Here is a 14,666-nt window from a genome sequence, read left to right as displayed (position 1 = left end):
TTGGTCGTCTATTTGTAGGCGACTTAGTATTGTGACCGTCCACCTGTAGGCGTCTATGGTCATACGTCCACCGATAAGCGACTTAGTATAGTGACCGTCTACCTATAAGGGACTTTTGGTTATGCGTCCACCTATAGGCGATTTAGTGTAGTGACTATCTACCCGTAAGCGACTTTGGTCATGTGTCTACTCGTAGGTGACTTAGTGTAGTGACCGTCCACCCGTAGGCGACTTTGGCCATGCGTCTACCCGTAGCCCATAGGTAACTTAGTATAGTGACCATCCACTCATAGGCGACTTTGGTCATGCGTCTACTCGTAGGTGACATAGTGTAATGACCATCAACCCGTAGGCGGCTTTAGCCATGCGTCTACCCATAGGTAACTTAGTATAGTGACCGTCCACCCATAGGCTACTTTGGCCATGCGTCTACCCGTAGGTGACTTAGTGTAGCAACCGTCCACCCTTAGGCAACTTTAGCTATGCGTCTACCCATAGGTAACTTAGTATAGTAACCATCCACCCATAGGCAACTTTGGTCATACATCCACCTTGAGAGGTGATATTCAATTTGAGAAGTGAGGGCCATCTTGAGAAGTGGGGTTCACCTTGAAAGGTGATGTTCACCTTGGGAGGTGATATTTTGAGCCAATGTGTTGTACAAATATTCCTCGTCCGTTGCCCTCCCTTCCATGTTTGCCTTTGCTACTTAAGTTGATCATTTATGGACGATCTCTCAGATTGTTCGTCACCTTGGCGACTTGGATTATCGGTACTTGAGCTGATTGTTTGCCACCTCAAAGACATTGTAGAAGGGTAGACGGTATTGGTCGTTTGCTTTTTTTTTTTTTTTTTTATCACAAGTAGAGAAAATACCTCTATTCAAATGGTAAAGCTTGTAGGAAAAATAAGTTAAGTCTCAAATAAACAAATAACTTTAAACTATATGTTGCGTCAAAACGTGAAACTTATAAACAATGTATGAAAAGGAAATGTATGCAGAGTAAATGTAAACATAGTTGCAGGAAGTGTACTTCTTCAAGTGTTCAGCATTTTAAGAGTGTGGTAGCTTCTGCCCGTCAAGTGTCTCTTGTAGGGTGGTTGTCATCCAAAGGGTCATCTTCTAGTTCCTTAGTTGGTCCTACCATCAATCTTTGGTCTTCAATGTTCATGGTAGGCAACTGTTTATCCACGTAGCACTCTCGTGTATCAGCTTGAGCTCCTCTGGCTAATCCTATACTATACTCCATAGGGACCTTAACTAGGAGGTGGTATGTTGAGGTTGTAGCTCTTAGTGCGTGGAGGGTTAGTCTTCCGCCCTACTGGGTTGCTCCAATTCTTGCAGATGTTGTATCCCAGGTCCATTTATAATAAATTGTTGCAACTTCCCTTGCCTACAAGGATCTCTATTTGTTGTTTCAGATCATAACACTCCTTTGTGCCATGTCCATGATCATGGTGGAAATGTCAATATTTGTGCTTTGATCGCTTGCTCGGATCCCCTTTCATCCTCCTTGGCCATTCCAACATGGGGTCATCTTTGATAAGTGTAAGTATATGGTCGATGGGAGAATTTAGTGGGGTGAAATAAACGGGTCGGCTGGTAGAGTGTCTAGGCCTCTTACCTTCTCTTTGGCCAATCATTCGTCGTCCTACAGTATTGTAGTCGTCAGTTCTACTTCTCTTCTATTTGCTCTTCCATTCTATAATATTTTGAAGGGATGGATAGTGATTATGACCACTTCTACGTTAATCATGCGATAAGACTTGATGTTCTTGCGGCTATTTAATTTGCACTTCCAATGCTTGGTTTTGTATCATAAGGGCTTTATTTTGTTGAGTAAGTCACTCAATCGCAGCCGAGAGTGTCTACAGTTGCCATTCTACAGCAATGGGGGGATTTCCAGTTTCTTGGTTGATTGATGCCATCGATCGAGTTTGGACCATACGACCTTTTGTCTCAAGGATAAAGCAATGATTGATTACTCGTATTTCTCCACAGACGGCACCAACTGATGATGCCAAAAAATCGTCAGTTAGTCGCATGGTCCTCACGTACTTGATACCAAACCTGCACAATACAGAAAAAGAAGAAGACCTTACAGAGAGTACCGATATGGTACCGGCCAAATACCCTCCGAAGGTTAAGCTAGAAAACTCTTCACAACTCTAGAGTGACAGAGCTAGGGTAAATTATGCGTACCTTTATGAGAGAGGGTTTTGAGGGTTATATAGTGGTGTAGATTTGACCTTAACTTCTTGAGGAGGAAGGCCTTTCCTTATGGGGAGAACTCTCCATCACATTTTTGGATTTTTCGGGATGATCTTCCTTGTAGATGACCCTCAATTATGGTTGGGCGTAAGGTGCAAGGCTTTTACATATCAGGATTCTTGATAAGCACTTCCAGCCATGTGGGAGCCACGTGATTACCGTGTGTCCCCCTCTATTGGGTTTGTCCACCTGGGGTCCGTCCCCTTTGTTGTGTCCATCCATATTGAGGTTCGCCTAACTGAGGTTCCCTTCCTTTCGATCCATCTATCCACGGAAATGTGTCTGTTAGTCTTGTCATTTTGTCAACTTTGTAGGTCTAAAAGTACCCTTATCATTTATCAAGAAGAGAGGTCATATCATTGGAGGGTCCTCTTTTCTTTTTTCCATTTTTTTTTAATTCAATAGCACATTCCAACACCTTTTCTAGATTAGATTAAGTGATTAAATTGCTCCCTCTCTGTAATTAATAGGTTTGGGAGAACTAGTCTTCAATTTGGAATGAGCCAAGATGATCTTGAACTATATCTTTGACAAATGTATAAGTATATTTGAACCCATATGAATAACTTTTCTATCACAAGAAGTAAATGACAAGTATCCATAAGCACAACATTACATAATTCTTCATCTTTATGATTCATTAATTCCAATAAAAATTGAACAAGACAACAGATTTATTTTTACCTTGATCTTTTGCCAAATGAACTAGTTGAAAATTTGATTTTATCTTGATTTTCAATATCTCCACCATAGTTGCTGCCACCAAATTTTTTCAACTTTTTCCATCAATTGTAACAAACTTTTCCATGAGAAATGCATTTCATGCAAAAGATATTATTGCGAAGGCATTTATCATCTTCTTCTTTGGCTAAGCTCAAGCTTTGCCAAACGAATAGGGACTACCAAATGTTGGCACTAGTGACTTCTTTCTCTTACTTTTCTTCTATAATTAATATCTCTCAAATAAATTGTATTTTTCATTCTCTACAATTATCTATTCATCAAGAAGAGTGATAATTTTGCGATTAAAACAATCTAATCAATGGCACTTGAAACACTTGCAAGTGGTGGCAATTAGATCTTGAACTAACTCCTTCATGTTTTGAGAATCTAGGAGTTGTCTCCTTAATTACTAGTTGAAGTATGTTTGGTAGATGAATTACTCTCCCAGTTCGAATGATCGTCCTTCAAGAAAGATCGATGGCTACTATCATGAGTTCCCTTAAGCTGTTTCTCCACCTATATAATGCTAGTTGAGACAATGAGATATATGGTCAAAGCTTGTAACATCAACATTGAGATCAATGGCGTTCCTGAACTCCGCCGAAATTCATTTAATACTATGTTATGTTTTAATTACAAAGAAACAAAATTTTATTAATTCTTTGTATAAATGTACAAAATGTGTCTACTACCAACTAGTTAGGGAGGCCACCTGCCATTTGTGCACGGTATTGAACATGTGCAACATGACAGTGAGCAACCAGAAAATCTTGGAAACACAACTCAATATTTGATTCGTTGAAGGTCCTCATGATGCTATATTATATTAGAAAGTTTTTTTTTGTCCCTAATATATATACACAAGTTAGAAATCTCCTATATTTTAAGGGGGAAAAAACAAACCTACGTACTTTTCTCATTTCCTAAATAAAACAAGGCAATTAGTGGTTCCATTTTAAATTTTCTTTGCTTTTCACAGATTTTCACCCTTACCACGACAATCCAAGGGTTGATATAGTGTGTCCCACATCATTTTTTTTTTTTTTTTGTTTAAAAAAAACTATTTTTATTTTTATTTTTATATAGCACTAAAATTATGCAACACTAACCCTAGAGTTTCCACTAATTATTTTCTCTTTCATCTTTGAACTATTTTACAGTTCAAACTCTGAGTTTTTGTTATAATTTTTTACAACTTTACATATATATTGCTATATTCTTAATACTTATATATATATGGATTTATTTTCTTAATGTATTTTGAGAAATAAAATTACATTTTCAAACTTGATGTATTAGCTTAATCTCTTAATTTGATTGTCATTAGCTATGAATTAATTACTTTTATTTTCTTATTTTGATTATATGAAATATATTTTTGTAGTTAATTGAGATTATGAAAAAACAAATTGAAGTTTATATTTATTTTGTATTAGATTGTGTATGAAAATTACATTAGCATATATTTTTTTGTTTATTTTTTATTAATTAATAATGATAATGTTTTTCAAGTTTATTTTTACTCTTAATATATATTTTTTAATCTTGCTTCCCATGTTGAAATCCTGACTTTGCCATTACTCTTTATCTATATTCTTACAAAATATGAGAAAGAATAATCCTATGAAATAGCAACAGTAAGGGTTGGCATATTTCCCTCTCTATTCTGGTTTTCCCTCTCTTTTTTAATATTTGACACAATTAGGAAAAAAATAAATAGGATTTTTTGATAAACTGCAATTTGTATGATTTCTGTGCTTTTTGGGCTCCGCGCTTAAGACTTGTTTCCAATAATTTAAATTTTAAATGTGCACAACCATAATTAGATTTATGAAAAATGTTGAAATTACTACAAAATTTACTACAAAAAAACTTAATGTGAAAATAATATGATTAGTGAACTTTAACTACCTAATAAATAAATGTTTATTCTTTTCAATTGGTGACATATTTGTTTATAAATTCCATATAGTAAACTTAATATTATTCCTAATAACACTCTTCAATTTATTAGTGGAAAAACAATGCATGATGACATTCGGTTATAGGAGAACAATACTTTATTTTTTTCACTAAATACAGTGCTTAAGTGTCAAAATATTTGTAGTTCGCTAGCATTATTCAATTCTTTCTATAGAAAGAATTTGGATTCAAAAGAACAAAAAATGACATCTCACTAATTGTAACAAGGATAGTGGACACAAAGTACTCACATACGATGTGGCGTGCCACTTATTTCCCATCAATTTTACTTATGTCTATTTCTCACCATTTATTTTGCCATGTGGCATTTGTGTTTATGGATTTGTGTAATTTGGTGTGTGAAATAGTAACCACTCTTGTAACAAATAAACAAAATTACAAAGCTGAAACTTAAGCACCATCACCTGCAATCTTTAGAGCATCCATCTCTTCTTTGAACTTGGCCATGGCAGATCTGGGAAGAGAAATAAATACCCTAACGCCATCTTTCTTCGAAGGATAGACATTGCTTGGAGGCAAGAACATACACAAATCCTCATACCCAATCATGTTCATTGGCACGGGTACAATGTTAATTGGCACCTTCCATCCAAAATCTATATCTAACAAGCCTAGTTGCCTCCAATCTGGGAAATTCATTAATGCACCTCCAGCCTTAAACTTTATATTGACTTCTCTGAATCTTTCCAAAACGACTAGTGATGCATGATATAATCACTGTTGGATGCAACTTTTTTGGTATCTTTTATAAGTTTCACTATCTTAGAGAGTGCTTCATTAACCTCCACTTTTCACCTTCCCCTTGCGCACGTATCTAGCCCAATATCTGAGACAATTCATATTAGTCCATTAATCACTACAATTAAAAAGAATAAAATAGTCTCTCTTCTTTTCATTGTGGGATTAAACATTTTCACAACTCCTCATCTTCCATATTCACTCTCACATTTTACATTTATGTTGTAACATTTATTCATTTTAATTATTTAATATCAAAATACCCCAACAGAAGTCGCCAGTAAGAATGGCACTCCATCTGCGGTGTTCAAGGTTGGGTTTGTTGTCAATACTAGAAAGAGAAAGAACACATGAAGACGTTGGTTTTGCGGGTTTTACAAACTGAGAATCTGTCCTATCAAGTGAGAAGAGTGTATTATGGTTGTTTGCCATGGAAAAGGTTAAGGCAAATGTGGGTCTTTAAGACTAGAATCAAATAGAGTGTTGGACGCTTGGATGAGACTAAAAGTCTAAAATGTCGCAATGCGTCACGTTTATATAGCGATAATATCTGTGACTGTCATTACTCATTGGCCATGTCCATCCAATATAAAAATGTAAGTTGTCATGAGTTCCCCAACCAATACGAGATTGTGATAATCTTTGCTTACCATATCAAAGTAGGACCGATTTACATTGGTGTTCTCGGCTATGGATTTACAACCGAATTATTATTTAATTAGGTTTGGTAAGAAAATCTTGTGGGTGGAAATGGAGGGCGTAATTAAGTGGATTATTAGGACAATTTACATTTGCTAATTAAGTGGATTAGTAGTCAAAGAAGACTGGTGAGGAATTGAAGATGGTCACACCGGTTGGATTTTTTTTTTTTTTTTTTTTTTTTAACAGCTTGTTTTGAATACTCCCAAAATCTCATTAATATCATGATGTATTAAGAACTAATAAGTCAATTCCTTGAATGTTTCACAATAGAACATTGTAAAGTGAGTTAACATGATTGACTGCAACAATTGTTTTATCCTTCAAATGCATACTATACTTGCTGAATATAAAGATGGCAGTAGTGAAATGTAAATTAATTTTTAGTTCCAAAATTATGCGTTTACTTTTGTACAGTTTTATTTGTAAATTACGAAAGTATGAGTACAATTCGTGAACATTACTAACTAGGATACCATAGCATTATTTCTTCAAATATAATATTTTTTACTAATAAAAAAATTAGAATATTTTCATATGGTTGACTGTAATCGTGACAGATAATTTCAAGCAACTGGCACTAGATGAAGGTAGCATCACTCTGACAATAGCGTGTGAGCGAGGCATGTGCTTAGAAAAAAGTTTGAAGACATCTTACATAGTAACTATTATTTTTTTGGCCGATATACATTATTGAGTCTTAAATTTTTATGGCCGACATACATGGTAGCTTTTATTTTTTTGTCCGTAAAATTTCAAATGATATGAATGCTATTTATCCGTTAAAATTTTAATTTTTAAAAATTAGCATTCTTATTATGATCCAAGTGTCTCACATGATTTAAGTACAAGTTTAACCATATATATAAGTTATTAGGCTCTCTTTTCTTATAAGCTAGTTTTCAAAAGTGAGTTTTATTCATGAGTTTGTATTATTTAATATCAGAATTAACCTCCGCGTCAAGTAATCAGACATAGCTCATTAAATATGAAATCAAAAATGAGTTGAAAAATGGCACATCTATCATTGTCTTCTGCTGAATTGGATAGCATTAGTAACTGTAGATATGGGGGGACTGACAGACGCCAAAAGCCTTCAGGATGTGTCCAAGCCTCCAAGGCCTACTAGGGGTAATCTTGCTTGCGTTGGACACCCTAAAAATGAAAAAATAGTGCCTGCTGAAGTATGCATTCAATATGCGGACCGAGTTCCAATGACTAAACAATTGTACACATTTGCAATACAGACGTTATACACAAGTTTTTACATTCACAAGTTTTTTTACATATTCTACAATATATAAACTAATAAATTTTTTAACATATCCTATTGGACGTCAATGTTTTCTAACATATCCTCCATTATAAACTTATAATTTTTTAACAGATCATGCTGGACCTTTTGAGTTAGTAGAAGCTCTAACACTAGATTGTTGAACAAAAAACTGAACAAGAGAGGTTTTATTTAAAAACTTGACTTTTTGAATTACAACACTTTACAAGCATAATATTTGACTCTCATACACTGACACTAGTGCATTGCAAACAAGGCACTTACTCACCAAATACACTTGCACACACCTCACTTCTAGACACCTACACACACTAGCTGTTGACTCTATTTCACTCTACACACTTACTACCTATGGCACACACTTCTCCACCTCCTACAACTTCACACATCTCTCACTTGGTGCTTTATGACACACTTCACTTCACACACACTACATCTATTTATACTAGATGTATGTTGGTTAGGAAACCAACTTGAAGTTTCTAGCTTCTTCCTTTTTATTGGCATTAAATTAATGCCTTTCTCCAACCTTCTAGACACCTTATAAATTTGTAGCTGAAATTCACTAGTGTAAGGAAGCTCCTAGAGAACTATCTTGGAGAGAATTCCGGAAAGAGAACAAGAGAGAAATGTCGGGAATTAGAGAAAAATTTCTAGAAAGAGAGATTGTGTGAGAAGTTCTAAAAGTTTCTAGAGTACTCTAGAAATTTCTAGAAACGAGAGAGTTAGTGTTGATTTCTAACAGGACCTCACTCTTTTAATTTAACATATCCTGCTAGATATTTTGCAATAATAAATGGCTTATCAGGATTACGATTGGGTGCAATACGTACCCCTAGGGTATTGGACCTAATCTCGATCCTCTCAATGATTTTAATTATATGACTTACTGAAATTTCCCTCATGTTTCTGTTATGTTTTTTTTTTAGTGCATATTCTATACAGATCGAGTGTGTAAAACTCACACACAATTATGTCTCATCGAAACTGAACCCTTATACCTGCTAGAGATCGATGCTACTAAACCGTTGGAGACACCGCCTGAATCTGGTAAAAAAAACGCTGAAGATGCAGTTTGTGCCAAGCAACATTTTCTCTAACAAAGTTAATAAACAGTACAACGACTAGATGAACAAAATCGTCCAAAATGTCATTGATCTAAGAATATTTACCTATAATTGAAAGAACCCCACCTACACTATATGCTAGGAATTCTATTAGCGTAATTACTTGTGAAAAAGAAAAAACCAGAACCAAGCACATAGAGTAAGATGCAATGAAAGAAAAAGTCAAATATTATATATAGACGTTTAAAAAGTATTATAAAAGAAAAATGTAAGTTGAGAAAAAATTTAAGAAAATAAAAATAAAGAAGTTAGGGAAGAGGCAAAAAAAATTAGCAATACTGCTACCTTTCAAAAGATACTAAAAAAAATAGGTCTCAAATTCTTTATGTTATAATTATTCTACTTCATAAAATTTTTTGTATAAACAATAAAATTTGGTGATAATTATATAATAATATAACTTTTAGTAAGTTGTACATAACATATTAAAAATCCATTCATTTATAAGTGAAAATTTGATTTCGAAAAAATAAAATCTAAAAACTTACCAGCTTATTCATGGAAAAATCTTAACAATATAAATATATGTGTGTGTATAAGATATTATATCTTTGTGTGAATTTTTTCACATTAATATATCATATCACTCATAAATGACGTTATATATTTCATATTGATCTCATATATTTCATGAGTAATTTTTAGGTACTCTTGAAGTATGAAAAATAATGCTCCCTCCTTTCATATTCATGGTAGAGTCCACTTATTAAATTCATGATGAAGTCTACTATAAATGTAAAATGAGAAAACACAATTTCTATGTGCCCTGAAATACCTAAGAATTTTCCATATTTCATATTGGTCTCAAGCACACTATATTATGTGTGTGTTCAAGTTATGTATATTTGTGTATGTAAATTTTGTCCCCCCCCTCTAAATCAAATTCTGGCTCCATCATTGATTACATGAGTACATTAGTTATAAGTTATAACAAGTATATTGCTATTGCCACTCAACCCAAAAAAAAAAAAAAAGAGAACACCCTTTGCTACTGCCATCCTTACCTCAGTAAAGTAAGGTTGAGCACAGGTATTATTTGAAAACAAATTTACTACCTGAATATGAGGAAAGTTCCTCTTGCAAAGGAAGAGAGAGACAACGAGGTGGTGTCTCAACATCTTCCAGCAAGACTAACATTTTATTCCATAGAAACCAGTACATGTATAAACAGCTTGCACTTCCAAAGATACACACCCCTAAAAAATACTACTATATTGTTAGTTAAAAGGCTAATAATGGTTCCTCAAAAAAAAAAAAGGGCTAATCATGCATAATCAGCTTTGCAACTTGATCCTTGTAGATCTCCCATCTTTGACATTGTGTAGTCCATCACATCCACAAGAAAATCTACAACCAAAGGAGATATACAATTGCTTGAGTTAGCAGAAGAAGAAGAAGAAGAAGTAGAACAAGAACAAGAACAAGAAGAAAACCAACCAGCATCTTCTTTGGTGAAGCAGAGAGGAGGTGTGATCCTAAGAACATTTCCAAAAAACCCACCTGATCCTATCAGCACTCCCAATTCTGAAATATCAGTGTAAATCTATTAGACCCACATTAAGCATGTACACAGACACACACACCCACCTCTCATCTGGTCCATAATATGTAGAATTTCAGCCTTAGCTGGAGTTTTTAACTGGCGGTCTGTTACAAGTTCAACTCCAAGCATCAAACCTCTCCCCCTCACATCGCCAATTACTGCAGGGACAAGTAAAGCAATCTATTAATTACAGTGCAGGTTTTCCAAGTGGTGCAAGAAAGATTCAAACATATCTTTTGCAACCATATTTTATTCTAAATGGCAAGTACCAATCAAGAATGTGAGATGAGGATTCAGATTTCATAACATCTAAAACAAAGAGAACAGAACTTTACTTTCATGTTTTTCCTTAAGGGCACTAAGACGCTCTTTCAGATATGACCCCACAACAAATGCATTCTGCTGAAGCTTTTCCTTCTCAATCACTCTCAGAACAGCCAGACCACCAGCAGAACATACAGGGTTTCCCCCAAAGGTGTTAAAATAATTGCGGTAAGTCAAGACCTTTGCAACCTCAGGAGTTGTTACCACTGCACCAATGGGAATGCCATTTCCTATTCCCTGAGGAAACCACAGGAGAAAGCTGAACTTCTGAAACTAACAAGCACTATATACCAAGCATATAGAGTGAATAAAATTGTAAAAGGAAATTAAAAATGACCCTTCTAAAGATCTAAGATTAAGTTACATTAAATGAAAGAAGTACCAAAGCTCATTGCATCTTTGTGCAAACAAGGAATTGGCCCCATATAAGGATTAACCTTGATTGTATGCAGAACAATGGGAAGGAAGTAAACATGCAAATGATGTGAAACAAACCATTACAGGTTGATTTACTTCCATGCAGTGTTTAATGTATCTTTACTTCAAGCAATCCACAAATTTTCCGTTATTCGGGTGCAGCAGAACCAGGTGGTAAATAATGGGGAAGAGTTCTCCATTCACAGTCTGAACAGTATGAATGGGTAAAAAGATTTTTGCTCAAGACAAGCTCAGGTTTCCTCTGACAACTTTATTTCACATACTTTACTTCACAAAATGAGATTTTTTATACAACATTCATTCATAAATGTAATGAAAATGCTTACTATGTCAGAAACTAGCGCAGGATATTTCTCAAAAAGCTGCTATACTTATAGGTCGTTTATTAAGCTCCCCAAAAGCAATGGGCAAGGAAAGCAAACAGTGCTATAAAGATCTACAGATTTCTAATAAGCTCCCTCAAACCATGGGGAGGGAGTGATGCCAATGGTGGTCAGGAGGATCTACCTTTGCCATGGTCACAATATCAGGAACAACACCATGTGCTTCGAAGCCCCAGAAATGACTGCCTGTCCGAGCAAACCCTGACTGAATCTCATCAGCTATACAAAGGCCGCCAGCTTTTCTAATGCTGTCATACACGGATTGCAGGTAACCTGGCGCCAACTCCATAATTCCACCTGCTCCCTGTCAAGCAAGAAGACTCAAATCAGAAATGAACAAAATGAATCATCTCTCAATCATAGTCCTATGTAAGCAGGTTTATGTTTCTGTTTCTTGTGTTTGTGTGGTTTAGTGGCAGTATTACCTGTATCGCTTCTGCAATAAGGCCACCTACATGACCACTAGTTCCATAGTCAATGATGTCTTGGACATCTTTAGCATATTTTACTCCATTTGAACCGAAGACACCTCGGTACTGATCTGGGTTCAGGGCATGGTGAACTCCAGTCTGTTGGCACAAACATTTTATCAATTACATTAAAAATGACAATTAGTCTGGTTATTCCATATTATAAACTTGTAATGTTCATTCTTTCTTCATTGTAAAAGGCATTACTGTCCATATAAAAAAACTATGGGGAAAATTCATTACAAAGCAGAAGTCATTCACTTAAGAAAATATACCTGTACAACATTGAACTTGTAAATAGATTGAGCAGTAGCACCCATTGTCCCAGCTGCATTCCCATGATACCCGTTTCTCAGTGAAATAATGTCATGGCGGCCTGTAAACAACCGTGCAATCATCAAAGCCAACTCATTCGCTTCTGTCCCAGAGTTTGTGAAATAAACAACCTGAAATTAAGCTTATACAAATTTCACATTAAAAAAAAAAAAAAAAAAAAACAAGGAATATGGGTCCATACAAAGCTTGAAATCAAGCAATTCACCTTGAGATCTCCGGGCATCTTAGATGCCAGAGCCTCGGCAAAGTCAGCAATAGCATTATTCAGATACAGAACCGTAGAGTGCTGCAACCGCTTTGTTTGGTTAACAACTGCTTCCACCACATACGGGTGACAATGTCCACAACAAACTGTGGCTATCCCACCAAATGAATCCAAATATCTACGACCATTTTCGTCATATAAATATTGCATTTTCCCATCTACCAAATTCAACTGTAAAAACACAATTACATAAATGTTATAATCACCACCAAACATCATAAACATTCCAATATCTCCTTAAATCCAACAATGACCAGAGAGTCGTCCTATTTATATAATAATAGATCTTACTAATTAAATTCACGACAAAATCCAACGTGAGAGAGAAAATATCACATCCAACAACGTGAGACTCCTCCTATTTCATAAATAATAGGAAGTACTAATTAAATTCACTCACGACAAAATCCAACGTGAGAGGTTAAAGTATCCCGTCCAACCATGTGAGAGTCCTCTTGTCTCGTAAATAATAAATCTCACTCATTAAATTCAAGACAAAATCCAACATTAGAGGAGAGAGAGTATCACGTTGCTACGATGATATCTAATAATTTTCTTATAATAATTTTCATTTTTATAATAAAAGTTACATATGCATCGATTTCTATGCATCTGAATTATAATAATTTTCATTTTTATAATAAAAGTTACATATGCATCGATTTCTATGCATCTGAATTAGGGAAAAAGAAATAGTGAAATGAATAAGATTTGTGGGCAAAACTGGCCCATTAGCATTAATTTTTGAAATATTTAGCAACAGAGCACTGTTTCGGAAATAATTAGGAAAATACCACTTTTCCAGAAAACGCCGCTATAGGGCCCGAAAACGTCACTATAGGGCTTAAAAAACGCCACTATAGGGCCCCTTGAACCTGTTATGGGGACTTATAAAGAAAATTTTGCAGGAAAACGCCGTTATAGGGCCCAAAAACGTCACTATAGGCTTAAAAACGCCACTATAGGGCTCCTTGAAACTGTTATGGGACTTACAAAAAAATTTTGCAGGAAAACGCCGCTATAGGGCCCAAAAATGTCACTATAGGGCTTAAAAACGCCACTATAGGGCCCCTTGAACCTGTTATGGGACTAATAAAATTTTTTTTCAGGAAAACGCCGCTATAGGCCCGAAAAAGTGGTAGATTGCTATATAGTTCGGAAACAGTGTTTCTGAGCAAATTATTTCCAAAATTGATGGTAATGGGCCATTTTTGCCAAGATTTGTGCATATAAAACATACGGGGTTGTTGTAGAAATGGAACAGGGATGGGCTGAGGTACTCCTTGCGCTTCTTCAAGATCTCAGCAGAAGATGGGCCAGTGTAAGGGGGTGGGGTGTAATCGAAGTGGGGCATTTTGGGTGTGAGAATACCATTGTTGTCTTGAATGGAGTTTTGGGTATGGGCTAGCTGGGAGAGAAAGCAGCGAGAATTGGACCTGGAATTTCTGTGCGATAGTGTCACTGCGGTTTGGATGATTCGCTGCATCTTCTTCGTAGATAGTTGCTACTCTCTCTCTCTCTCTCTGCGTCTTAGTGGAGAGAGCTTTGTATTTGAACAGCCGAAGATCTTTCGTAAACGTGGGAATGAGTCTGTCCAGTCCGTCTTGACATTGATCCGATCAGAGCTGCTCCGGCATACTAGGCAAATTTTGGTAGTAGTTGGAGAATCGACATTTAACTTTTGCCTACCCACTTTTTAAATATATTTTTTAACAGACTCTCGATTCTATTCTCTACCTCATTTAAATATTATTTCTTCATTCATTCTTTATCATCATTTATTCTTCCTATATTTATTCCCAACAATTATATTTTTTAATAAAAAGTGTTATATTTACAATATTTTTCGCAATACTTTTACAAGAATTATAACAAAATCTTATATAGAAAGTTGTTACTAATTCTAATTTAAACCCATCACTGAAAATATATTTTTACTCACCAATATTAGTTAATAACAATATATTATTTTAAATTTATTGTAAAAATATTGTGGTAGTATTTTCATTCTTTCATCCATATGTGTCCTTTTTTTTTTTCTCTTGTTTTTGTGATGTCGGTGGCTTGATCT

General features: G+C 35.2%; 1 protein-coding gene across 1 annotated transcript; it reads right to left on the bottom strand.

The window, feature by feature from the left end:
* Positions 1–9,898: 9,898 nt before the first annotated feature.
* On the bottom strand, positions 9,899–14,251 carry LOC115984880 (alanine--glyoxylate aminotransferase 2 homolog 2, mitochondrial-like). The gene is made up of 9 exons (XM_031107876.1): positions 13,836–14,251; positions 12,536–12,766; positions 12,270–12,440; positions 11,950–12,093; positions 11,649–11,828; positions 10,715–10,940; positions 10,424–10,537; positions 10,274–10,360; positions 9,899–10,183 (listed from the first exon to the last, which is right to left on the bottom strand). The coding sequence occupies exons 1-9, from the start codon at positions 14,079–14,081 to the stop codon at positions 10,101–10,103; spliced, it is 1,482 nt and encodes a 493-aa protein (XP_030963736.1). The 5' UTR covers positions 14,082–14,251; the 3' UTR covers positions 9,899–10,100.
* Positions 14,252–14,666: the final 415 nt, after the last annotated feature.

This window comes from Quercus lobata, chromosome 1 (genome assembly GCF_001633185.2).
Source record: "Quercus lobata isolate SW786 chromosome 1, ValleyOak3.0 Primary Assembly, whole genome shotgun sequence".
NCBI lineage: Eukaryota > Viridiplantae > Streptophyta > Magnoliopsida > Fagales > Fagaceae > Quercus > Quercus lobata.
This window is presented reverse-complemented; position numbering and strand designations above follow the sequence as displayed.

Excerpts from the sequence above, each read along its gene's own strand:
- LOC115984880 (XM_031107876.1), bottom strand. The coding sequence starts at position 14,081 with ATGCAGCGAATCATCCAAACCGCAGTGACACTATCGCACAGAAATTCC. Across the intron at positions 11,829-11,949 it reads TTATTGCAGAAGCGATACAG|GGAGCAGGTGGAATTATGGA; the intron begins GTAATACTGCCA and ends CTTGCTTGACAG. Across the intron at positions 10,361-10,423 it reads TATTATGGACCAGATGAGAG|AATTGGGAGTGCTGATAGGA; the intron begins GTGGGTGTGTGT and ends CTGATATTTCAG.